Genomic DNA, 27,877 nt, shown 5'->3' with positions numbered 1-27,877 from the left:
GTACCACTGAACTATACCCCCAGCCCTTAGGAGAGAAATCTTATAAAAATTTTATATATATTCACCAGGGCCCATTTGGTATTCCTAAAAGTTACAGTAAAAAAGTATCAGCATTACTACTACTACATTTTATGGTATTTTGAGGTGCTTGTCTTTGCAACTAATGACAAATTATAGAATGAGTATTTTCAAAATAGTTGCAAAGAATTGCTTTCCTTTAAAAAGTTTTTAATTTTTTTTAACTGTCTTTGTGTTGATGACGAAAATCTCTCTCTCCAGAGGACTGAATTCTTTGACACTAGTCCACGAAAGCAAGAGTCATAGTCACTTCCCATTTTAATTTACAGCACTCTAGCATGGGCCAAAATACTTGGTTCTAAAGCAAAAATTTACTAATAACATAAATATATTAAGAAAGACAAGCATAAGGGGTTTATGTGCTTGTATTAATTATTCAAGGAAGCTTCCCCAAAATCAATGATTCAAATTGTCCCTTTGGTGGGCAACCAGATTTTTACTCCTTCATATGGTGCACCCTAAGAATATTCCAGATTCATGAGGATATTTCTCTCTTTAATAAAGTGGGAGAAAGGACTATATAAAGGGAGAGGTAGGAATACAGAACATTTGCTCAAGGCAAATTAAAGTATGCTGAAGTAAAAGAAAAAATAAATAAAATGTTATGGTCAGGTGACTTCTAGGCTCTCACTTAGAAGTTTGTAATGCTGGATAAGGGCAGGTTGACTCTCTGAGTCTGATACTTCTTAAGTAGTAGCCTATGTACCAACCTGGCAAATAGAAGGCACCAAATAAATGGTAGTTATTATTACAATCAAATAGAGACCAGTGTAGAAAAGTAATATGAATATTCCAACCCCACCAAATATGATCTCTTCATCTCTTCATGAATTTTATACATTTCTTATATTTAGTTACTGGGTTTTAAACTCTGCTGTGATTAAGGAAACTGTGCTTGACTTACATAGACCTCCCAGCCCAAAGGACTGCTCTTGTACCTAGTGGAAAAAGGGAGACTTAGGACTGAATCAGTAGTCTTCAGGCTTTAGCATTAGATGAGGATGATGAGAATGAGGAAGAACATCTGAACTTCCTACAGGAACTCTTAGAGTAGTACATGAAATAAACCCAAACCACAAATGCTATCATTTTAAAACTCCAGTGCATTCTGAGTTCTAAGTTAAAGGGAACATCTTATTAGAATGTCTGAAATGTGTTTTAATTCTGAACTTGATTAATAATTCTGAGTCATATTTTGGGTGTATAATTTATAGAACGGTTAAAAACAAGCAAATAAAAAGACTTTTTAAATGCATGGATATTTAGTGCAAATTTGTTGAGTACTGGAGACTTAACTGAAAAGACTTTACTTTCATTTTTCCTCATTACTTGTTGTAGAGCAATAAGTAACCAAACAGATAAGTACCAACCAGATGATTTGATCCAAAAAAGAAAATCTATATTCAATTACTATAAATTTAAGATCTTTAACTTCTTCCTGTCAAGACATGTCCATGTTACCCAGCACGGGGCTCACCTACTAACTATGTCAGTCACATAGTTAGGTTCCTTTGCTAAAATATATTCCAATTCAAATCTTTTTGACAGACAGTACCCTTCCCCAAAAAAGTCTGTCCAGTAAAGTGGTCAGATTTGGGGGGACTGAATATAAGCAGAACAGGCAAGTAATTGAAAAGGCCCTCATTGAGCCTCCGTCTTTTCATCATTAAAATGATATTTTTAATACAGGTTCACAATCTCTACTCTGCAATTCCAAAATAAGACAAAAACAGAAAACACTCTGAAACTCAAAAGTGTTTTGTGTGTTTGGCACCAGGACTCTTTGACGACAAAACAAACCGTGGATAAACATGAAGTCTCTGTTTTCTCAGCACTCATATCCTTTCATCACACATGCCTCTGTTATTTGCTGACATTTTGTGACTTGGGAATTAATAGCATTGGAAAATGTCCAAAAGAGTTAAAGATATACCTGTGGATAACAGTGAGAAGAAGAAAAGGAAGCATCTGTCTTTATCAATAGCTCAGAAAGTAGAGTTATTACAGAAGCTCGATGCTGGTGTGTCTGTAAGGTGTCTTACTGAAGAGTATGGTGTGGGGACCACCACAATATATGACTTAAAAAAACAAAAAGACAAATTGCTGAAATTTTACAGTGACAGTGATAACCAAGAACTAATGAAAAACAGAAAAACATTACATAGGGCCAAAAATGAAGATCTTGACCGTGTGTTGATTGAATGGATTCGACAACAGAGAAGCAAAGATATGCCACTGACTGGTTTGTTGGTCATGAAACAAGCTAGAATATATCATGAAGAACTAAACATTGAAAGTGAGTGTGAATATTCAGAAGGGTGGCTGCAAAAATTTAAAAAGCGTCATGGAATCAAATATCTTAAGATGTGTGGTGAAAAAGCTTCTGGTGATCATGAAACTGCTGAAAATTATATTGATGAATTTGCTAAGATAATATCTGATGGAAACCTTAGCCCTGAACAGATTTACAATGCTGATGAAACAGCTCTGTACTGGTGCTATGTTCCTAGAAAAACCTTAACCATGGCTGATGAAAAGGTACCAACAGATTTCAAGGATGCCAAGCAAAGGTTAACTGTTCTTGGATGTGCTAATGCTGCAGGTACACACAAGATAAAACTGGCAGTGATTGGAAAAAACCTTTATCCAAAATGTTTAAAAGGTATAGGCAGTTTACCTGTGCATTATTATGCAAATAAAAAAGCATCAGTAACCAGAGAAATCTTTTCTGATTGGTTCAACAAACACTTTGTGCCAGCAGCACGAGCTCATTGCAAGAAAGCTGGATTAGAAGACAATTGCAAAATTTTACTGTTCCTTGACAACTGTTCTGCACATCCCCCTCCAGAACTTCTTGTGAAAAGTAATGTTTTCAGCATCTTCCTTCCCCTCAATGTAACATCTGTAATACAACCTTGTGACCAAGGAATTTTACGGTCCATGAAGAGCAAATATAAACACTTTTTCTTGAACAGCATGCTTGCTTCAGTCAACAGAGGCCTGAAAATCCAGGACTTCCTTAAAGAATTTAGTCTTAAGGATGCTATCTATGCAATTGCTAATGCTTGGAATGATGTTGATAAATTAACATTAACGAATGCTTGGCACAAACTTTGGGCTACAATGATGTTTGAAAATGACCTTGCCGATGAGGATTTTGAAGGATTTAGAGACTCTAATGAGAAGATCATGATATCAAAACTTATTACTTATGCCAAAAGTTTATCAGCTGAAAGTGTAAATAAGTTAGAAGAGGCTGACATTGAAGAAATATTGAACATTGATAATGACGCACCTGTTGTGCATCCTTTGGGTGAGGGGGAAATTGCTGAAATGGATATAAATACAGATCTGTATGAAGATAGTAGCAGTAACGATGACATGAACACGGGTGAAAAAATCTCTATAGAACACCTGGTGAAAATGTGTGACCAGTTAATTGCTGGTCTTGAACAATGTGCATTTATCAGTGAGCAAGAGATCATGGCAATTTACTCAATTAAAGAGAAATTGCTTAGACAAAAACCTGTGTTAAGGAGACAGATGACACTGGAAAAGGCCTTTTAGAAAGCTCTTTGTGGTAATGCTTCTTTGTCACTTCTTTGTCTGGCTCATTATCATATATCTAGCTGCCACCTGGTTTTATAGGCAATGGTAATATTGGTGTAACCTTTTCTCCAAGATTCTCTAGGAACCAGAAGTGATGAACATTTATTGCATTTATTGTGTTATGGATTAGTTTTCATCAGAATGAACTTAAATTTTTACTTAAAATTTTCCTTTAAAATGAGAAGTTTTATCAAAAGTAAAAGAAATAAGAAGCTTAAAGTACATATAGTCTATATCCTATTTCATCTACCAGTAAGTTTATTTACCAACAAATTTTATTTACTGATACATTCACTAATTTATTTATGTAAATAAATCATTTTATTTATGGTCTTTATTCCATTTTGTATAATTTTGTGTAATTTGGTGTTGGGTATTGAACCCAGAACCTCACACTCACTAGGCAAGCACTCCACCATTGCTACATCCCCAACCCTTCATACATTTCTTTACAGAAATGTATTAATATGTTTCATTACAGGGTACAATTTCATACCCACTTGGTGTATTACAAACTTATATACTATATGTATTATATGCCAAAGAATTCCAATTTTTTTATCTATTGCAAAAAAAATCTCACTTCCAAAACACATGTGGTCCCCAAGGTTTTGGATTAGAGATTATGGCCCTGAAATACTAAACCTTTGTTTTGCAGATCCATTGAGATGATCCATGTAAAGTGCCTGGTACAAAATACTCATTAAATGAAGTTGCTATTACTATTATTGTATTATTCTATTCTTAAAATGTGGGACAAAAGACCTTTCCGATATAATAGTTAAATAAGTTAACCTAATGTAGTTAATAATAAGCACTCTTCAAATTTTATCACCCTAAGAGAAGCTTTGGTAATATGCTAATGATGTGTACTTGAGTATCTCCTAAATCTTCATCCAGAGTTGGAAGCATTTCCTGCATCAGAATATAAAACATGTCATGCCACGTTGAATTACATTTCATGTAAATAAAATGTATCTACTTCTAGTTTTCTCTTTTTCATCATATAAATATAATTAATCTGTATCTGTCTGCTAAATATTCTCTCAGGTCATTCTGCCACAAACACCACATAAATAAGAACTTAATTGTGATCAAGGGTCCTTAACCCTCTTTGTATAACCTCCACTATCATAAGAATTTGAACATAACTGAATAAATAAAATTGGTATTCTATGTAATAAATAAGGGTATTCTCAGCCTGATGAATGTGAATTGATTCGATATAGCCTGAACTTTGTTTTGGTTTCTTTGTAGAATTTGTTCACTTAAAATATAATATTTATTGCTTCTCTTTCATTATAAAAAACATACATAAGAATTCTAGAAAATGGAAAATATGGTTTTTAAATAAGGAAATAAATTTATCCCCAATCTTATAACTAGTGATATTCATTCTTAGTATTTTGTTTACTTTCACAGCTATCTGTTGTGTTAAACAGTAAGCCTTAGGCAAAAACCATGTCCATTCATTCCTATTCTCTACTCTGTCCTCACCTTTTCCCAGTAGCAGACATAGTAACATGTTTTAAAAAATACAAACATTGACACGCTTAGAAATCAAACTGTATTCACAGGTTTTTTGTTTTTTGTTTTGTTTTTTGTTGTTGCTGTTTGTTTTTCTGTGTGTGCGTTTGCCAGATTACTTTTAGTTAATATTACATCATGAGCATTTTTCCTTGTCCTATTTGATCTGACAAATACAGGTTTCTACACTACATTCTATCCTCTTTGCTTTCAAGATTTGCTACTCCAAGACCCTGGAAACATTACCCTTGTAGCCTCTCTGCCTTCTCTATTTTCCCCACTATTCCCCTGTCATAATTGCCTCTCTAACTTGTACACCTGCCCTCTGCTAGTTCCTCCCATAAGGTGTGGGAACTCACCATCAAGTGAACTCTTAGATTACCTGAATGGCAATTGGCTCCCATTCTCCACTTAGAATTGTTCTCCAGTTGGGGTGAGCTCAAATTGTACAGAATGAGGCAGGACAGGGAAGGGAGAAAGAATCCCAACAGGAAAGGAAATAGCAGCAACTCCACCTTGGTAAATAGGGATGTGAAAGCTGGTCCTTGAGTCCTCAGTATTCTTTCTAGGATCAGTAATCAAACTGGGTCCCAACTAATTAAGATGCCTATCCTTACTATGCTCCTCTGGAAATCTTAGGCATTGATTAAAAGACTGACCCATTGATAGCCAAAGTAAACAAATGACCATCAAGTGATACTAAACTTTGTATCATGAGCTGGATCCTAGGAACTGGTCTTACATAATTGAATTTTTGGAACTCATTTACTCTGTTATGTCAGGCTTTTCTGTACTTTTTCCAAAATTCTAAAGATAGATAATATTTCTCTTCCAAATAATATGCTTTACTTGAACTGTTCATTTCTTTACCTAGGGAAAAGTATCATCCACAGTGGGAATTCTAATAGATAAATAATGACTGCCTAAAGTACAAGTTTGAGAATTCAGAGCCATGTCCTGGTTCAGTCAGTCAGTGTATGGTTATCATCTATTGAAGTTTGCCATTGGTAAAGAAAATAGAAGGGAAAAATATGTACCATGTACCTCTCGTAGGGATCTTACATTTTTCCCACTCACCTCTGATTTAGGACCTGCTACTTTGCTGAGTTAGTTTATAGGTGATCTCATAGTGTTGTATCCTTAATCCTTATTCTGCATTATATTGCTCCACACGTAGACAGGATCCCCTTTCTTTACACACACACACACACACACACACACACACACACAGCCTCCAGCCATTTGCATTTCAGTCATTATTTAAAAACTAGTCATGGTTACTTCGACATAAACCAGAGACTTTAAGACTTAATACTTTAAGTCTTTAAGACATTATAGTCTTTAAATGTTTAGCCAAAGTGAACCCTGTGGTGTTGAATCAGAATCTAATGTATTAGTAACTCATTTTTAATACGTATACACAAGTAGATACAGAAATAGATGTGTTAGTATACATACACATGGGTTAGTATACATGCATATATGTTCACCAAGAGAGCCAAGTAACAATTTCCTAGTACTAAAAAGCACACCAGGCACCTAAATTTAGTTTCTAAATACCCTTCTCCAATAAAAGGAACTAGGGTTTCTTAAAAGGGTGATTAGTCCCAGCAGAACCAGAAAAAAAACTAAGTCTGAAAATCTTGAGAGGGAAAAATTTTTTTTCTTAAAATGAATCTTGTCTAAGATACATAAGAATCAACATAAAGAAGCTCCTAATGACCAAAACTGAAACAATTTGAGCAACAAAGTAATGATCATATTGCCAGGCACATTGGCACATGCCTGTAGTCCCAGAGGCTCCAGAGGCTGAGGCAGGGGGATCAAGAGTTCAGAGCCAACCTCAGCAAAATCAAGAAAGTCATCAAGCAAATAACAGTGATAATTGCTGCAGATATGATACAGTGATGAATGCTAAAATTAGTGCATGAAAATTTGAGAAGAAACATACTTTGCATAGTCTCAAATTATCTCCAACTGCCACCTTTGGAATTCAGATGTAACTATGGTTGGCTTGGGTTTTAAATAACATTTGTTTTCTCTCTTACACTCCCAAGTTTAAAAATTCCTATGAGCCTATTTATTTGTTTTCTTTAAATGTCTGTGGGCATTAACTCTGAATTTTGACATGTCTAAATTGTCTTCATTTTATGCTTTTTCTTTGAAAATATTGTTACAATGTCTTCAAAGCCTTCATTCCTTTGTTAATAACCTGGTTTTGGTTTGGTTTGGTTTGGTTTGGTTTGGTTTGGTTTGGTTTGGTTTAGAAATACTAGGATTTTTCGCTTCATCCTTAGTTTTCTGAAATTTTACCAGCCAGTGCCTAGGTATCATCTGGGGTTTTAAAATTTGTTTTTCTATTCATTCTAAGTAGCATTCACAGGCCCTTTCACTGGAAGTTTCATGTCTTTTTATTGACAAAGAGATGTTTTATTCTGTTATTTCTTTGAATATTTCCTCTGGCCCACTCCCACCATTCTCTCCTTCTAGAACTCTTCAGTTTTCCTAATATTTGGTAGTTCTTGGTTGTGTCCTTAATGTTTGCATTTCCCTTATCTGCTCAGCTTCCTGTTTGTTTGTGAGTGCTTATCTGTTTGTTTTGTTTGGCTTCCTGTGATTATAGGCAGAGTTGCTCAGTAGTACACCTGGACGTGGGAACTCTTGCTTCCTTTTGGGGGTACACAAACCTCTTAGGTACTGCCCTGCTTGTAATAGCCAAGTGTTACCATTCACTGAAATTGTTTTTGTGGTTTACTTCATAGCACAGTGGAAGAACAAAGAGAGTGAGTGTAAAAGACTCTGAGTGTAAAAGAAAAATCACACTGAATATTGATTTGAGACTTCCTTCTGGACCCCCTATCCATTTTCTTCAAGCTTAGAGCAATACCAAAGCCTGTCTCATAATTTATAGATGCCCTCTTTGCAAGTTTGGGGTAGTTGCTCCTTCCTTCATTGTTTCCCCAATTCTATTTTCTGTCTTTCATCAATTCCCCCAAATTTTCTGGTCCATTTAAAGCAATTCATTTTGTAAATCAGCAAGGTTATCAGATATCTCCTTTGGGCTAGTTTTAGGATTTGGATCAAGAGAAGGTGGCAACTAGATAAACTTGTATTCATTTATATTGCCATTTTTTTTTTTCTTTTGAAAAAAGAAATTGAACTCAAGGCACTCAACCACTGAGCCACATCCCCAGCCTATTTTGTATTTTATTTAAATATAGGGCCTCTCCAAGTTGCTTAGCACCTCACTTTTGCTGAGTCTGATCTTGAACTTGTGATCCTCTTGCCTCAGCCACCCAAGCTGCTGGGATTACAAGCATGTGCCACCATGCCCAGCTTATATTGCCATTTTGATCCAATATTTCTGAAGAAGTTTTTGGACTTTTTTAATGTACTACTTTTCAGAAAAAAATGTTATATAGAGGATTACTGTAATAAACAGGTAAGAACAAAGCAATCTGGCTGAAGCAGAGAATGCAGTCCTGAACATGAATTGCTTCATCTCTTCTTTGCACTCCACTGCAACTCCTGAGACCTTCTAGGGGTTCCTAGAACTCTGCAGAACAGTTTAGAAACCACTAGCAGAATTTATAGCTCAGAGTTCAGGAGTATCTGTCCATAATAAATTCTTTATTTTTAAATTTTTTTTATGTATTTATTTAGTTTTGGGTATCATGATTGAACCCAGGGTTACTTAATCACTGAGCCACATTCCTCAGACCCCTTTTTTATTGTTGTTATTTGAGAAAGGATTTTGCTAAGTTGCTCAGGGCTTTGCTAAATTATTTAGGCTGACCATGAACTTGGCAATCCTCCTGACTCAGCCTCCCAAATTGCTGGGATTACAGGAATTCGTGTGCCACATGCCCTACTATGTTCTTTACCCCCCCCCCTTTCTCTCCCTCTCTCTCTCTCCCTTTCTCTCTCTCTCTCTCTCTCTCTCTCTCTCTCTCTCTCTCTCTGGCCCTCCCCCTCTCCCTAGCTATAGATCAAACCCAGGGCCTCACATATGCTAGGCAAGTGCTCTACCCCTGAGGTATACCCCTAACTTCTAATAGGTTCTTAATATGGAGGGAAAAGAGGAGTGGGGAGGTGTGGGGGAAGGGGGAAAAAATGGCAGAATGAATCAAACAACATTGCCCTGTGTAAATTTATGATTACACAAATGGTATGCCTTTACTCCATGTACAGAGAATCAAAATGTATCCCATTTGTTTACAATTAAAAAAGAAGAAAAAATAGTAGCTATACATATGTGTTTGAATGTGTATTTGAGATGGGGTCTTACTAGTTTGCCTGGGCTGGCCTCAAACTTGTGATCCTCCTACTTTAGCCTTCAGAATAAATGGCATTACAGGCATGTTCCACCATGCCTGACTCCTGTAATTGTTATTGTTACTATTGAAACATTGCCACTCAACCTTAGACTTGCCTAAGTCCTGAGACCACCTTCTGCTACTCATTCTTAGGGTCCCATATTAGAGAATTTTTAAAAAAATTTTAAATAACAAATGGCAACTGAGAAGCTACTAAATATGCCTAAGCACTCTCCCAGACATTTAACATATCACCTTGCATAATCCTCACATTGACGGAATGAGGCAAGCGTTTTGATCTCCAGGATGTAATGAGGAAATAGAGGTTCAGAGAGGCTTGGCAGAAATGTGCACAAATCATATGTATAAGAAATAATGTCCAGATAGTCCATTTCCTTAAATTTAATTAAAACCAAGTACTGGCATGATCCCATTGGAATGGAGGAAATGACATCTCAGCCATTCAAGGTCTTTCCTATGAAAACTTGACTCCAATTCTAGGGTCTTGCCCAGTGTGGTAAAGCATGGGGAGGGCTGTTCTGTCATTTCCCTTCTATCTACACAGCTCTGCTAGATGCCCAGAAAAGCATACTCTACATTGCACCAGTCAGTGGCTCCTGTGTGACCTGTGATGACAGGAACTTTGAGAGGTTGAGTTCCAGTATCTTCAGAATCTCAAGATACACTCCACCACACAGCCATACTCAGCGAGCACCAGCTTCCCCCTCCAGCCACTGCACCAAGATACTCAAAATCTCAGGAATCCTTTTACCCCTGTCCCTCACTTTTTAGTGTCAGAGACTTTTTTGTCTCCTCTTTCTTGCCCTCAATCTTTTTCCTTTCTCCTCTTCTCAGAATAGCTAACAGAATCTAACAGAGTTTAAGCTTTTACAAGATAATACTGCTTTGTGGAACTTTCTGCTTTGCTTTTGAGGAAAAAAAAAAAAAAAAGAGCCAGGTCCAGTGGTGCATACCTGTAATCCCAGCAACTCAGGGCCGAAGCAGGAGGATCTCAAACTCAAAGCCAGCCAGTTAGTCCTAAGCAACTTAGCAAGACCCAGTCTCAAAATTTAAAAAATAAATAAATAAATAAAAATTTAAGGGCTGGAAATGTGGCTCAGTGATTTATCACCCTTGGGTTCAATCCCTGATACCAAATTTTAAAAATAAAAAAATAAAAAATCTGAGGCATGTGGGTGAGGGTGTAACTCAGTAAAGTGCATGTTTAGCATGTGTGAAATTCTAGGTTTGATCCCCAGCACCACAAAAAAAAAAAAAAAGAAAAAAGAAAAAGAAAAAGAAAAGAAAAGAACACCTACAGCAAGAAAATACCAAATCTTCTGTTTAGAAAAGAGGTGGTAAGGGACTGGGGATATAGCTCAGTTGTACAGTGCTTGCCTCACATGCACAAGACCCTGGGTTCAATACCCAGTGCCACAAAAAAATTTTAAAAAGAAAAGAAAAAAGAGGTGGTGAGTACAGAATATGGAGAATATTAATTATCGCAATAAATTTTCCTGCCATAGAATTTCAGTTACTGATCCAAAGTCCTCCTACATTAGTAAGAAACAGAGTGACGATTCAAAAACATTCTTCTAATTATGCACACCATCTAAATAGAAACTCATGAAGATCAAGCTCCAGTTGTTGCAGAACAGGTGCTTCTGAGCAAGGGAGAGCAGCAGCTGCAAATTCTAGCTGAGCTGCCCTGTGACCGTTCATTGAGATGGCAAATGGGTGAGACCCAAGGATTTGAGTCTTATCAGGTTTGCAATCCAAACCCAGAACTATCTCACCTATAACAAGACATTCCATTATCTTACACTAGATAAATGCAGTATGTCCCAAGGACAGAATGTAAATCATTCTCATCATACAACTTCCACACGATTTATGCTTATATAAAGCTGTGCTTGCCAGAATGAAATGATAGTACTATTAAAGAGCATAAAAATGGAATAAACCCAGTATGTAAGGGAGAGGTAAAATGAAGTGACTTTTCCACATAGATGTTCTTTCAGAAGATTTTAAAATTATGTACTTTTCAACAATAATTTCACATTTCTAGATAGAAGACTTTTCTTTAAACTTATTTCAAACAAAGAACTCCATTTTGTTCTAAATTAATTTATCCCCTGAAATACCACTATCAACTTGATTATTCAAAATGAAATCTTAAATTACTAAGGAGTGTAGCCACTGAGAAAACTGAGCCATTTAGTTCTGGATCTATCTTTATATTTACCAAAGTACTTTTATATCTCATTCAACTGTTGAAAAAACATTAACATTTTTTTAAATAGATGGGGAGGTAGAATGAGTCCTCTGAACAGCCAAAATAAGAGATTTTAAAATTCAGGTTTTCATAAGTGAGATTTTTGAACCCACAGTATCTTGTTTACCCAGTTTATTTTTATCTTAATAAATACTTTAGACTTATACAAAATATGAAGAGAAAAACAAGAAAAAATGAAAGAAAGAAAAATTCTTCTGAAGATCTACCACCCAAAACCCACTAACGTTTTTATTTATTTATTTATTTATTTATTTATTTATGGGGAATTTTATATATGTGTATGTTCCAATATTCCCACTATTGTTATTATTGCTATTTCTTTTATATAGTCATCAACAATATTTTCATTGCATTCCCTCTCTTTCTTTTTACTTATTGTAAAATAATTTCCTTTATTTTAATCTTTTTTAATGACTATCTAACAGACTATCATGTACCTTCATTTAACTAATTCCCTATCAGATACAGAAGAATTTTCTGATTTCTATACCTGCCTCTTCATCTGGCATTGTTGTATATGATGGTGCCAAGAGTTTCTGGGTACCACAGGATAAACATCTTTGAGTAATTAATTTTCCACAAAATTGAAAGATTCATTTAAAATTTTAAGGCTACCTCAGACATATTATCAAATGTAATTAGAGGGCTAGGGATAAGCCTGTGATAGAGCACTTGCCTAGCATGTGCAAGGCCCTGGATTCAATCCCCAGCAGTGCAGATTATTAACTAATTAAAAATTTTTAGAAAGGAAGTCATAGAAATATTAGCAATTTTTACAATAAAGCAGGAAAAGAATTTTTAAAACTAAATGAAATGTGATTAAAGGGAATGATTTTGTTCAGATACTTGTGAATCACAGATAAAACCTGCACTGGTAGAACTGTGTAATGGTCTTTTGTGATACTTAATTTTACATCTTCTGTGCAGATACACAAGAAAGCAATCTATGTATAAATACATAAGAAAACAAACTAATCAGTTAGATTTTCCCTTGCTTTTACTGAAGGTTTTCTAGGAGTCTGTATGTTTCCATGATCTGTTTTAATTACGTTTATCCTTTCCCTATATTTGATACAATAAAATAAGAAAAACAACCCTTTCTTGTTAAGTGTTTGGCATTATTTTTCTAATTTTTCTTTTTGCAATATATGAAGTCAGTTTTATTCCTTTAATGTGTCATTTTCTTTCTTATTGGAAACATTTTATGTTTAAAAAATGAATTTACAAAGGAACTTTTGTAACTCATTTGTTCCAAATTAATTATGTTGTGGTTTTAAATATAAATTTTACTCTCTTAAACATTTTTAAATGTGTTCTCTTCAGTAAAGTATATTCACATTGTCATGCAATAGATCCAGAACTTTTTTATCTTGCAAATCAGAAACACCATACCCATTAAACAACCCTCCTTTTCCGCTTCCCCCAGTAATCATTATTCTACTTTCTATTTCTATAAATTAACTCCTTTATATACTACAGTCCACCCTTATGCATGGTTTCATTTCGTAAGGGTTCAGTTTCTCAAGGTGAGTTCAACTTTTCATTGCTATGACAAAATACTTCAGAAAATCAATTTTAAAGGAGGAAAGATTTATTTTGGCCTACAGTCAGTTGGCCTCATTGCTGTGGGTTTGTGGTGAGATAAGAGTATATGATGGAGCAGAATTGTTCACCACATGATGACAGAGAGAGAACAAGGAAGGGTTTGGGAAGAAAATATACCTTTCCCAGGCATGCCTTCAGTGACCTACTTCCTCCAATTTGGCCCCACCTCTTATGCTTTTCCACCACCTCTCAATAGTCCATTCATTATGAACCTATAAATGAATTAATCCACTGGTGAGATCAGAGCCTTCGTAATCCAGTCATTTTTCAAAACCTCTCCTCTGAACATTGCTGCACTGGAGTCTGCCTAGGCCTTCAACACATGAACTTTTGAAGGACATTCCAAATCCAAACTATAATACAAAGTCAAGCACAGTCCAAAATTACTGAATGGAAAATTCCAGAAATTAGCAATGCATAAGTTTTACATTGTGTGCCATTCTGAGAAACATGAAATCTTGTGTCATATCTCTCCCTCATGCCCAGCACATAGATCATCTCTTTGTTCAGCATATCCACACTGTATGCTACCAGCCATTAGTCACTTGGTAGCTGTCTCAGTTATCAGATCAACTGTTGTGGTATCACAGTATTTGTGTTCAAGTAACATTTATTTTATTTAATAATGTCCCCAAAGTGTAAGAGTGGTGATCCTGGTAATTTCAATATGCCAAAGAATAGTCAAAAAGTGCTTCCATTAAAAAGGTGGAAGTTCTTGATTTAATAAGGAAAGGAAAAATATCATGTGCTGAGGTTAAGATCTATGGTAAGAATGAATCATCTATGTATGAAATTGTGAAGAAGGAAAAATATTCATGCTAGGTTTGCTGTCACAACTCAAATTGCAAAAGTTACAGCCACAGTGCTTGATAAATGCTTAGTTAAAATGGAAAAGGCATTGAATTTGTGCAAATATATGTAGAAAAAGACAGTTTATATAGTATAGCAGTTAGTGTTGTGTTAATTGCTATGACAAATTTCTGAGAAAATCAGCTTAAAAGGAGGAAAGATTTATTTTGACACAATTTCAGAGTTTTCTGTCCATGATCACTTGGCTCTGGCACTTTGGTCCTGTAGCAGGACAGTAAGTCATGACAGGAGCGCACGGCAGAGGAGAGTCTGTTCACCTCATGGCAACCAGGAAACAGAGAGAGAAGAAAGGGTCGTCAGGCTCCCAATATCCCCTTCAAGGTCAAGACAGTCCCCTAATGACCTAACTTTTTTCTAGTAGACCCCACCTCCTAAAAGTTCTGCTACCTCCCAATAGCACAACAGATTGGTGCCCAAGCTGTTAGCACATGGGACTTTAGGAAACATTGAAGATCCAAATCATGTAGTTTCATGTATCCACTGGGAGTCTTAGAAGGTATCCCACATAGATGAGGGACTGCTGTAGCTTATATAAGTGCATCCATGCAGTATTTGTCTTCTTGTAAATGACTTATTTCCCTTAGCATAGTGTTTTCAAGGCTCATCCATGTTGTAGCATGTGAATGGACTTTCTTTTTATTCTATTCCATTGTGTTTGTATTTCACATTTTATTTATACATTCTCCTAATGAGGGACATTTGTGCATTTCCAAATCTTTGCTCTTGTGAATAGTGCTGTGATGAACATGGGTGAGCAAATATCTCTTCAAGAACATGTTTTCAATTCTTTTTTTTTTTGAAAAATAATTTGCAGTTTTTATTAACTTTGAATTATGTTGTCTTTCATTAAGTATTTTCCTTAGTCTTAGACTCATCCAAGGAATGAATAAGTAGGGATTCATCTTAATTTTTTAATTATTTATTTATTTCTGAATATTTTACGGACTGCTTTTTTTTTTTTTTTTTTGCCCAACCCCCAGACTGCATTTTGATTCATTGTACACAAATGGGGTACATCATTTCATTTCTATGGTTGTACACGATGTTGACATATACTCAGAAGTGGAATTGCTCAATCTTGAAGGGGTTCTATTTTTAACTTTTTTTTTTTTTTTTTTTTTTTTTTTTGCAGTACTGGGGATCGAACTCAGGGCCTGTGCTTGCAAGGCAAGCACTCTACCAGCTGAGCTATCTCCCCAGCCCTATTTTTAACTTTTTAAGGAAACTACATAGAACTCATTTTAAAGAGAAAGAAAGACGATAAAGATGTCACCAAAATATCCTCTTATGGAAATCATGTTGGACCAACACTCCATACTCACAAAGCAGGAATTCACTTCCCCAATCTCTCTTGTCCCCATTCTTTTCCCTGAAAACGCCCTGGTTTTCTTTAGGTATCCACACTTCCTTCAGAAGGCTCTTGACTCAAAGGAATTCAACCTCATACCCAGCTTTGGGAGTATATCTCGCCTACTCTAAGCCATTCCTGGTGATACCACCATCTAGCCAGTGAATGGTTTGGAAACTCTGACTTTAGGCATTCAGTTTATGACTTCCCCCTGGGGACTATTATTGGTAGAGGATTGGGCCTGTAACCTAAGTTAACCCAACCAGACTGAAGGGAAATGTTTCTATGGTATGATTGGGTGGAAGATTTCCTATAGAACATGAACAAATAAATATATCCCTGTTTGCTGCTGAAAGCCATTCTTAATAGTAAGAGCCTTAGACTAAAGATGAAGCTGTTATATAAAGGATGACCACACCAAGAGAATATCAAAGAAATGGAATGAAGCCCTTATAGCATTGGTCCTGGAGCCCTTCTGAGCTCTAGACAGCATGTTTATAAACTTCATTGTTTAAGATAGCTTCATTTGGGGTGGGGGTTGTAGCACAGTGGTGGAGTGCTTGTCTAGCATGTGTGAGGCACTGGGTTCAGTTATGAGCACCACTTATAAATAAACAAAATAAAGGTTCATCAACAACTAAAAAATTTTTTTCAAAGATAGTTTCATCTGAATTTTGTTACATGTCAAAGAATCCCACCTGATATAATCCTCTGCTTTAGGAAATTTTGGGTGAAGCTTGAGAATCATCTTTCTTATAACTCTGAGGTCTAACAACAGGCTCCTGCCACATTTTCTCTTCATGCATTGGCTGTTCAATATGGTCTTCCCACAACCAACCTGGGGATGTTACTCCTCAGGACTTGTTTTGCTTTGTTTTTATACTGGAGGTAGAACCTGGGGCCTCCTGCATGATAGTACTCTGCCACTGAGCTATGTCACCAGCCCCAAAGAGCTTTGAAATTCTGAGAGAAGTTTTCAATTCTGTTGCTGAAAGAGGAATGAGGAAAACCTTACCAGGAAATAGTCTGATTAGATCTGATTAGATCTAATCTAGAGGAAGAGAGGTTGTACCTCATGGTGGCCATGGGGGGAAATGCAGCACTGCCAACCTATACAGTTCCCCTATTTGCTTTATTTGTTTGTTTATTTATTTATTTATTTATTTGGTACCAAGGATTAAACCTAAGGACACTTAACCACTGAGCAGGAGTTTTGCAATCAGACAGATCCAAATGCATATATTATCTCCCATGTATATTGGTATTCATGTTTAAAACTCCATATACATATATATATATATATATATATATATATTTTTTTTTTTTTTTTTTTTTGTAGTACTGGAGATTGAACTCAAGTCCTTGTGCATGTGAGGCAAAGAGGCAAAACCCTACCATCTGAGCTATATCCCCATATCCCCAGCCCCAGTATGGGATCTTAAGTAGATTGACTTCCCTAAGGATCAGTTCACTTTTTATGGAGCCTACTTTATGGAATTTTTAGTATGAATATGTAGCACTTTTCAGTGTCTGGCATAGAGTAAATACTCTGTAAGTTTTAGCTATTATAATGATATCATTATTATTGTAGCAATCTTCAGCAGAAAGAAGATCCACAGTTACTTGTATAGTTATTTATGAAAAAAAATCTTTTTTTCATAACCTCTCATAAAATATCCTGGGAAAAATCATTTTTTTTTTCAGTACTGAGGATTGAACCCAGGGCCTTGTACATACTAAGCAAATGTCCCACCACTGAGCTACATCCCCAGCCCTTTTGTTTTGTTTTAAGACAAGGTCTTACTAAGTTGCCCAGGCTGGCCTCAAATGTGTAATCCTCCTGCCTCAGCTTCCTAAAAAGCTGGGATTATAAGTATGTGCCACCAAACTCAGCAAGAACATACTTCTGATGAACTAGGTAAATGGGAAAGAAATCAGATTGAATATGCACATGTGTGTGTGCACACACAAACATAATATGTCCAGTATTTTAGGCCTGATGACAGGGAAAGAGACTAATTGAGATATATTCAATATAAAAATAGTATTTAGGAGTTGAAGATGTAGTTCAGTGGTAGAACACTTGCTTAGCATAGCATGTGCAAAGCTCTGAGTTCAATCCCCAGCACCACAAAAATAATAAGAATCAGAATAGTAATATTAGGATTATTGAGAACTGTAGCAGATACTCTGAGTTTGTTGTAAGAATTTTGGGGTTTCTTTGTTTTGTTTGTATTGTTGTTTTACACCATAGCAAACAAGATGCTTGGAAATGTCCCTAATGGAAAAATAACATTTATTTTCCCAAGTTCCCTTTCAACTAGTGGTGACTACTATAGCTAACAAGTTAGCTAATAAGTACAAATCTACTAAGTGTGTCATCTGGGAAAGCTATAGAATTTTTATAAAAGAGACATACTCCCCTGAAATGTGTCTTTTAACCCTCATTCATCTCCCTTCTTCCTGCCTGAAACTCAGAAACAATGCTTGAGATGCAACAGTCACCTGTCAACCAAAGGACTGAATACCCTACAGTCACATAATAATTGATATTTCTTGCTAGTCTTTAAATTCTAGGCCTGAATTCTTAAATGGCAACAGTGAACTGGAGCTCCCCCCTCCCAGTATACCATTCCATTCTGTGCCAGAGTATTTGTTTTAAAATGCTAGTGTTTGGATCTTGAATGTCCTCCATGGGTCCGCAGCGTGGTGTTGTTGGGAAGTGGTAGAATCTTTAAGAGGTGGGGCCTTATGTTATGAGGGAGGTTCTTATGTTGTTGGGGGACATGAACTTGAAAAAGACTGTGAGACTCTCAGCTCTCTTTTTTCCTTTCTCTTTCACTTCCTGGCCATGAGGTGAGTAGTTTGCTCTGCCAAGTGCTCCCTGCCAGTGCTATCCAGCATTCCACCAGAAAGTCCTAAAAGCAATGGGTCTACCCTGTTATGGACTGAAACATCTAAAACCATGAACCAAAATAAGTATTTTCTCTTTATAAATTAATTATCTCAGGCATTTTGTTACAGTGACAGAAAGCTGACTAACATACCAACTATAAACTATTTCTTATAATAGAAAAATATTTTATTTCTCTATCTAAAACAAATGCAAATGGATAGAGCTCCCTGTTTCTTAAACCTGTCCCACACAGTCATTTTAGTTATACACACAGAGGCTTAGAATTTGAAAGAAAACTGATACATGCTTCCTTAATCTGTATATCAGAATAACAACCCCACTAGCTCATTCACAATTCTCATACTTCAGTATGTTATATCAGCAAGCCTTTACAATAACTATTGAAGTAAGTGTTAGCATTCTTCTTGGGATGCAAGAAGTTAGGTGATTTTTACGAGATTTTGTTATTCATTCTAAATAATTGTGTGGTTAAAATTTTGATGACTGTTTTGTTGATCTGCAAAACTGTTAGGTTTGAGTTTTCTTTCTTGGAAAACTGAATAGGTAGAATAGGAAAATCAATGAACTTCCTTTGGCCTTGAACTGGTGACCTAACATAATCAACTCTTCGCTGCATTGAAATTATGATCGCCCACCGCCCGCGGGGACAATCACAACGCGTACGCTCTTCTTGATCACAGGAACCAAAAGGGGTTTATTCCACAAGTCTCAGACTTATATTGAGAACATCAGCCTATCAGAGAGTAGACTACCAGGAAAGTCAGCCTATCAAGGAACAGTCTCCAAGCAGATACCAGGATTGCCTCATGTACAACAGCCAACCAGAGTTACTTCCTAAAACTTGTTTATGAGTGCAGCTATGTCTGGCAAGCTGCCAGGCGCCATCTTAGAGATCAGGCCACGGTGCGGCTCTGGGGTCCTCAGAGTCTGCCCCTGACATCTCCCCCTTATTCTTTAAATAAAGAAAAGATGACTCGGGACCATGCCTGTCTTAGGTTGTCCATGGCAAATTACATCCTTACCCGTCATTGGAACTCTGACCTCCAGGCGTCAGAACCCTGTCTTAGGTTGGTATGCATTTCCACGGATCTTACCCGTCTTTGACTACTGGTCCAGCATGCTTAGCCATACTTGGGGGGATGTGCCTGTCTCAATGGCTGTCAAAGTCTGTACTATAGCCCATTGATGACATCGGGCATCTTGGCGAGCTCTGATTTGGCTGCGTATAACATAGGCTATCCCTAAGCAGATAATAATCAGAACAGCTACTGTTCCAGCCCACTGTTTTGTCAATCCCAGGGCTTTAGATAACAAAGAGAACATTTCCGGATACCGATGCAACTTGAACCCTGGTGGCATTGACTCTGAGTATTTCAGCTCATAGCTGACTGGTTAAATTATCAAACATTAGATGACCAATTACCAGTAAGGTAGACAGAGAGATTTTTAGATAACATAACCTCAGAGCTAAGGTTATTATAAGCAATAGGGGTGACACACACTGCTCTTAAAGGATAAACACATCCCAGTCCCAAAAGTTCTTGCAAGATATCCACTTGTTCTTGTAGTAAGTCCACTCTTTGATTTACAAGGAGTATGCCTGCTGTTAGATGTTGGTTTAGGGTCTCTTTAGTCTGTAAGGCTGCAGCTGTATTTTCGGCCAAGTGATTGTTGTTGCTGTCTGTATGGTTGTGTCAATGCTGCTGCTGCGGTTGTGGCTGCCGCTGCAGAGACTGCTATCGTGGCAACCACGGCCGCTGTGATGCCAAAATCTCTCCTGTTTCTTGAAAGTAACACTGGCAATTCCACATCTGTAACAGAGACTGGGACTGGTAGGAAGGTAGGAACACACGTTAAGACTGCCAGCGGGAACCTAGAAGCATTCCAACATTGAGAGATAGCACAAATCTGAAGTACAATTGAGAGAAGCAGTTGTTTTGTTAGTTAGCAGAGCGACCCTCATTATCCAGAGTTAAAAAATTTAAAATAAAGAGGCAAAGAGAAAGTTTATCTTTAGGGGACCTGAAGGTCTCCCCTATTCCCCCTTTTTGTTTATAAAGAGTATTTTTGAGGGTGAGATGTGCACGTTCAACAATACCTTGTCCTTGTGGGTTATAAGGTATTCCTGTGGTTAGAGTTATTTCAAATTTAGTGAGAAATTGGTTAAAAGAGGTTGAAGTATAAGCAGGGCCATTGTCCGTTTTAAGTTGTTTAGGAAGTCCCCAGGCTGTGAAAGCCTGGAGACAGTGGGAAATGCATCTTTGACTTTTTCTCCGCTGTGTAGCGACGCAAAGATGATACCTAAACATGTGTCTACAGATACATGTAAATATTTAAAGTTACAGGAATGTGAGTAACATCCATTTGCCATAGATGATTAGGTAACGATCCCAAATCATTTGTTGTAATGTCCGTAAAGGATGAAAAATAGTAGAGTTTGAGGCAATAAGCCCTGCACATTCTAAGTTACTGAGAGCTTGAACTACATATAAACTATCTGAGTAAACATTGAATGGAATATTAGGGAACATTTTAAAAACTTCAAGAACTGTTAAGAGTTCTGTTTGTTGAGCAGAAGAGTTAGGGAAAAGGAATGTTTGGACTTTATAGGTTGTTGTCTGGTAACTCTTGGGAATATTACAGAATTATTACTACAAAATTGTATATAAGGATGTTTAGGATAGTGAATATCAAAGTTAGCTTGAATGGAGCATCTAACAACAGTCCAAGAATCCATGAAATTACATAACCAAGAAAGTTGATGCTTATCATAGGGAATAATGATAGTAGCTGGATGAATTCCAAACACTGTGATAGATGATTTAAGTGCCTTTAAGATTACTTGAGCTACTGCTTCAGGGTAGGGTAAGAGAGTTTTATTGGGTACCATTACAGACAAGTTTAGTTTGGAGAATAGCAACTTGATAAATTCCCTGTTTTAAAAACTTGTATACCTGGAAAATATGAACACATTTAATATACAAAGAGTGACCATTTCACAATTACCTTGACACTTACCTTACCAAATTTAGTTTTTAAAGAAAAATTTAGACTCTATAACATAGTACAATACTCTAACAGTTGCTTAACCATAATTGTATAAACCCCTATTTTTAAGACTAATTGTTCTAAAGAATAAAACTTAATAGACACAAAGTTAAGAGTAAATTAGTGTTTCTAAGAAATCCTTGTTATTTTACCATGTCATTTTACCATATAGATTAAACTTTGGTTTATATTAGAACATTAGTATTTCACCTTAGGAAAAACCTTAAATAGCTTTAAATGTTTCACATACATACAACCAACTTAGTTACATGCAAACTTGTTGAAACTTGCCCTTTACTTACATAGACTTTCTTAGCACTTACTTAGACCCTCATTTATTTCATCACACAAGCACTTTCTTACTCAGAAACATTTCCTTTTCCCTTTTACTAAATATATTTCCATACCCAGAACCTTTATTTTCTCTTTCCTGTTGACCCCTTTTTGTTCACATTCTGAAACAACTCTTATTTCTGAATTTAGATAAATTACTCTATTTTAACAAGATTAAATATTTTGTTATTTATAGTACTCTAATTGAAACACAGTTGAAACTTTTGCTACCCTTCGTATACAGAATTGTACCTGTTAGGACATAACTCTTAGTAACCTTGTTTTTAGTGACACAAAGCAATTTAAACCCTTTTATTTACCAACCTATGAAAACACCAATAATGTTTAAGTATGTTACCCCATGGAACTTAAGGAGTTAAGAGTACTCGATGTTATTTAACAATTAGCATTTTAACTTTGTAGATTAATCAGATGTCTCTATAAACACGTTTGAGTAATCCCATACATGTTAACTCTAATTCACTTATTTTGTAAAAACCAAGATATCAGACAAGTGTCCTGAACAGTATTTGCCATCTCTTTCCTGTTGAAGAAAAGTCCTAGAAAAATTGATGTTAGACATTTTATAAACATCAACATTATATTAGTTTGACCACCTAGAGACTTGCAAGTTATTTTCAAGACATTTTACTTCTATTAGTTTACCCAATTTAAATTGAACCTTTTTAAATCACGTGAATTAAAAATATTTGGATCCATTTTTAAATTTTAATTTTAGGAGCGCTCAGTTTTGATACAGACAAAACATGACATCAGACATCATGACATACACATAACACAAAATCAAAAGCCTTGAAACTTTATAGGTGAATCTCCATTGCAATGTAACAGATGTTCAAAAACTCTAGTTGAATAAAAAAAAAAATAGAACTGATCAAAAAAGTCATGAGCTCAAAAAAAAAAAATGTAGAATTCAGAAAAAACAAGAGTCCTGGGAAAAATGTTACAGCCATTAATTACTTTAGTAAAGCACCATAAAATTTACTTTTGCTGGAGTTCAGGTAAGACTTTTGCTCTTTTTTTTTTTTTTTTTTTTCTTTTTTTTTTTTCCACAGGAACCAAAAAAACTTTATTCCACAAGTCTCAGACTTATATTGAGAACATCAGCCTATCAGAGAGTAGACTACCAGGAAAGTCAGCCTATCAAGGAACAGTCTCCAAGCAGATACCAGGATTGCCTCATGTACAACAGCCAACCAGAGTTACTTCCTAAAACTTGTTTATGAGTGCAGCTATGTCTGGCAAGCTGCCAGGCGCCATCTTAGAGATCAGGCCACAGTGCGGCTCTGGGGCCCTCAGAGCCCGCCCCTGACATGAAATTATAAAATAAGTTAACGTTATAAAATTCCTTGTCATTATAAAATAAGCTAACGTTATTGAGCACTATGTGCCAGTCACTGTGCTAAGGGCTTGATGTCCATTGATTAATTTAGTCATACCAACACTATCAACTATGTTCAAGAATAATTTTTTTTCAAATGGAATCATGATTCACATGCAAATATAAAATAAACACGTCTATGATTTTATTTAACATATCAACAAGTGATGAAATCAGTTAATATGTTTTACCGGCTAAAATGAGAATTCAAAAAGCAGACAAATACTTTAATCCATTAGGAATCCTTCCTTATTGGGTTCAAAATGTTTCATGGATGTTAATTGCATTATTATAAACAAAGGAGTGGATTAAAATAAACCAAAGTAGAAAATGAAAAATGTATCCCATCAGAAGGACTGAAGGACTAAACTTTAAGTGGAGTTTCCAAAAATCACTCCCAGAACCCTACATAACAGATCATATGAGGAAACTCTCTATGGAAGACCAGACAACTGAATTCAAAAATATCTCATTATATATCTGAGCTAAATATTGCAACTTCCGTATTATAATTTTGAGTTAGTCACTATGCTGTTACTATAACATACCTGACATAATCAACTTATAAAGAAAAATTATTTCTTTTGACTCACAGCTTTAGAAGATTTAGTTCATGACAAGTTGGTCCTGTTATTTTAATTCTGTACTGAGCTAGCACATCATGGTGGGACCACATATCAGGGCAAAACTATTCATCTCATAACTGGGAAGTGAAAGAGAGGAAGAGGAAGCAGAGGGGGTCCCAGAGTCCCTTTCAGGAGCATGACTCCATTGTCCTAGAGACCTCCCACTAAGTCCCACCCCTTAATGATTCCACTACGTCCCTAAAGTACCGTGGACTGAGGACCAGTCTTTTAACACATTTAAAATGAGCATTTGTGGGATATTTGAGATCCATACTGTAGCAAACTTCTTATCCAGAAATCTGAAGAATGAACACTGGAGGTTGCTGCTGCATAAAAATCTGCTTTTCATGATGTGCTTGCCAATAGAAAGCAGTCAAAATGTAAGAAGATAGTCTTTGCCTCATTTCTTCCTCCCAGACTTCATTTGGGTATATTCAACTGACAGGACCAAATTAGTACAACTAAATTAGCACCAGAGCTCTAGCTGCAAGGAAGTCCAACGAATATAAATTTCATCTTCCTAGCCTTGGAAATATAGAGAGAAATACCAGAAAGATAAAATGGAAGCTGAGCAAGCCAGGTATTTGTATCTGTGGCAGAGATAAAGCTGGGTTTTTATTAAACTCATTTCATTTTCTTCTTAGGCATATAACTAAATTTCCCATTCTCCCCTGAGGTGAGTGGTGCCCTATAATTCATTCTACTAAATGAAGTGTGTGCAGAAATGATATGCTACTCATAGTCCTGGCTCCTAAAATATGCTCTTCCTCTCCTACCTGCTGACTGGTTGTTGATGCTCAGAGAGTTGAGCATGAAAGATGATAGAGCCTCTGTTAGCTTAGGCCCTGCTTGACCACAGACAGCAGACTTCCCTCTCTCCACCTTCACTCCTACATTGGACTATAGAGTAAGAACTATAATGTTTTTTGTATTAAGTCACTGAGATTTGGAGGTTGTTTTTAGCAGTAATGCCATGACTAAAACCACAAATGGAACCTTGGAGTAGAGTGCTCCTAAAACAAAAACCTTAAATAAGTGGCACTAATTTAGTTGTGAGAAGAAAGGAAACTGATTCCAGAAGCAGAAAAGATGACAGTCAGAGATATGCAGTGGCAAAACATTTGGCAAAAATCCTCATGTATAATAACTTAATAGGCAGGCCATATGCTTACTACTATGTAAGCTCCAAGAGAAGCAGTTTGAGAGAACCAAACTGTTAGTGTATTTTGGCTACTATTGGCTGGCAAGTATTGGCAGTTTAAGAAATGAAGGAAAATTACATAAGTGTGGTATTTTAAAGTAGACTATTTCTAGATCTCAAATAGTAGGAAACAAAATTGAGAAAACTGAGCAGCAAAGATACCTGCTAGATCACTACCTTGTGGCAAAGATCTCATTAAATTTGTGACCTTCCCACTCAATCCTGACAGCATCACTGGCTGCCACTAGCTAGACCTTGAAAGAGGCATAAGGCTAAGGAATAAAAAAAAAAAAAAAAAGACAAAGAAGATTGAGAACTATATCAACAAAAAATTGGGAGTATACTTTGTGGCAGAGGAACTATTAGGAAATCAATGAGAAACCCATTAAGTTTCTGAGGAATTATAATTTCTAAAGAAAACAAAAGTCTGGGACAGAGGATTAGTGAAGGCATAAAACAGCTCTCAACTGTCCAAGACCAGGAAGCAGATTCCAAAATCTACATACCCCAAAAGAAAGCCTACTCCCCATTACCTTCTTCAGATACCACCATGAAAAATAATGAACAATGAAGAGAATACCCAAAGAGCAGAACCAGGGTCATAAAAAAATAGACAAAGTAATTTCTGTAATAGAACAGAAATGGTTCAATCAAAGAATTTTGTGGTCTAATCGCCTTCTGGTCTGAGAATTTCACAAGACCTACCTGACTGCTTTAGGCCAGTGACAGCTTTGTGTCTTTCATTTTCCCCTCTCCAAATGGGACACCAAAGTTGTCTCTACTTACTACTGCATATTTAGAGAAGGAAAAGAAGAGCACTTCTTTTTAGTAAAATTACTCAAAAAGAACCCCTTCTACATTAAATACATGACTGAGTATCAACCAGGGCTTTAAGTTGAATATAATTACTTAGACTATTCTCCTTAGTATTTTGATGGGGGAGTATATTCTGTGTAAGGGAAGAATGAAATGGAGATTAATTGACCAGGAAGAAATGGAAATTTATTGGCAAACTAGCAGAGACTAATCATTTATCTTCCAAGCTCATTTCTTTTTCCTTCTAGGCATTAAGTTAAACTACATTTCAGATAGAGGTCCATGTAATTGGGTTCTGGTCAATGAGATATGGATAAAGTTGATGTAAGATATTAAGCCTAGTCCATAAAACATCCCACACAATCCTCGATGCTTTCTTTTGCCCTTAATCTATTAGATGAGTGTCTATACCTAAGGTTCCTAAAGTATTGTAGGGAATGGAAACCCCTAGCTGACCACAAGATATTTGTGAATAACCAAATTTTTCCTGTATTAAGTCACTAAAATTTGGGGTTTGGTAGAGAAGCTAATGTTTAAGAAGAAAAAAAAGAAAACTTTACCATACAAATTTAACATGCTAAATATTATATGATAAATGCTTATTATATGAGTTTACAGATGTATAAATATATTATTTCATCTGTTAGATGATTACAGACCAGCCTAAGACAATCAGGGCACTCCATGAAAAACAGGACCCATTTAGATTAAGACAGTAAACCTCTCAGCGAGGAATGACACAGCCAAGGTAGCCCTAGTCTTATGGGGTTAACAGACATACCAGAAAATTAGGAGTTAAAAAGTAGACCAGTCTTCAAGGCTATAAAATTAATATCACACAACGGGAGATGGAAGACTGGGAAGACAACTCAGTCTACAAAGACTATGTTCTCAGCCAAGATACCAAAAAACCAGAGCCAAGAAAAACAAGATTATTTAAAAGTAAACTCACTGTGGCAGGTCAGTGGCCTGTCATACTCCAAAACCCAATTAGGAACTTTCCCAGATGATAGGGAGCAAAGTCCAGGTGGTGAAAGACAAAGGCATGTATAGAATAGTCACTAATATAACCTGCTGTTACCGCTACTTTGTTAGTATGATAAAAATCAAACCCTGAACAAGAGACTTCAGGTGGGAATGAGACACACATCACGTGAAAAGACACGGAGAAGACAGGCACAGTGCAACTAAGGTCCACCTCCACATGTGATGACATCAAGGGACTGAGACCATGTCTACCCTGCCTTTGTCCTTTGTTGAGTCACCCTGAGATTTCTGTCCCCAATATGCTGTCTTCCTTCTGCTGGAGTATAAGAATAGTCTTGTTCCTATCCCAGTGGTGTTTTTATCTGATTCTTGGGATAGAGAGCACATGACCAAACCAAGTCTGTGACAAGCTTATTTGATAAGTAAATTTTAATTTTCTAAGCATTGCATATCTGACACAATTATACCCACTCATAATGGAATATTGTATGTCAGATATAAATTTACATGAGTGGTAGGCCAGAAAGGGATGCCATTGACATAAGCAGTTAAAGCCTTAAAATTATTTGGGGTCTTAGATATGGTCTTAGGCTCAATCCTTAGTAACATCATAAACAGTCTATCATTCTAGGTCCAACAAGGAAAAGAAAAGCACCCTGGGTATTCATAAGAGGAAGAATGCAAAAAACTGAGGATGCAGGAAAGAGAAAAAGGCAAAAAACTGATCAGAAGATGGTGAAACCCAAACATTAACAACAACAGGAAGCCATCACTAACTTTATGTAGGCAAGACAAAGGGACAAGATGGTATAATCAAAGCCTAGAAGTTAGAAAGACAAATCAAGGTAAATTTATGCTATAGTTGCTGGAGACCCCAGAAGAGGGGTAGCAGCTGTTG

The 27,877-nt window shown here is 36.3% G+C and overlaps 1 protein-coding gene across 4 annotated transcripts in view; it reads left to right on the top strand.

Moving 5' to 3' along the window:
* The window catches only part of LOC124985314 (jerky protein-like), a 51,090-nt gene that overhangs the window by 14,375 nt on the left and 8,838 nt on the right, over positions 1-27,877 (top strand). For 3 of the 4 annotated variants that reach the window (XM_047553940.1, XM_047553941.1, XM_047553939.1), the window contains exon 3: positions 1,768-4,989. The exons of the other annotated variant lie outside the window; for it this stretch is intronic. In XM_047553940.1, the coding sequence (XP_047409896.1) occupies positions 1,987-3,645 (1,659 nt within the window). In that variant the 5' untranslated portion in view covers positions 1,768-1,986 and the 3' untranslated portion in view covers positions 3,646-4,989. Of the gene's footprint in view, positions 1-1,767; positions 4,990-27,877 lie in introns of those variants that run through there. 4 annotated transcript variants of the gene reach the window in all.

The sequence above is a fragment of the Sciurus carolinensis genome, chromosome 5 (genome assembly GCF_902686445.1).
Source record: "Sciurus carolinensis chromosome 5, mSciCar1.2, whole genome shotgun sequence".
Lineage (NCBI taxonomy): Eukaryota > Metazoa > Chordata > Mammalia > Rodentia > Sciuridae > Sciurus > Sciurus carolinensis.
This window is presented reverse-complemented; position numbering and strand designations above follow the sequence as displayed.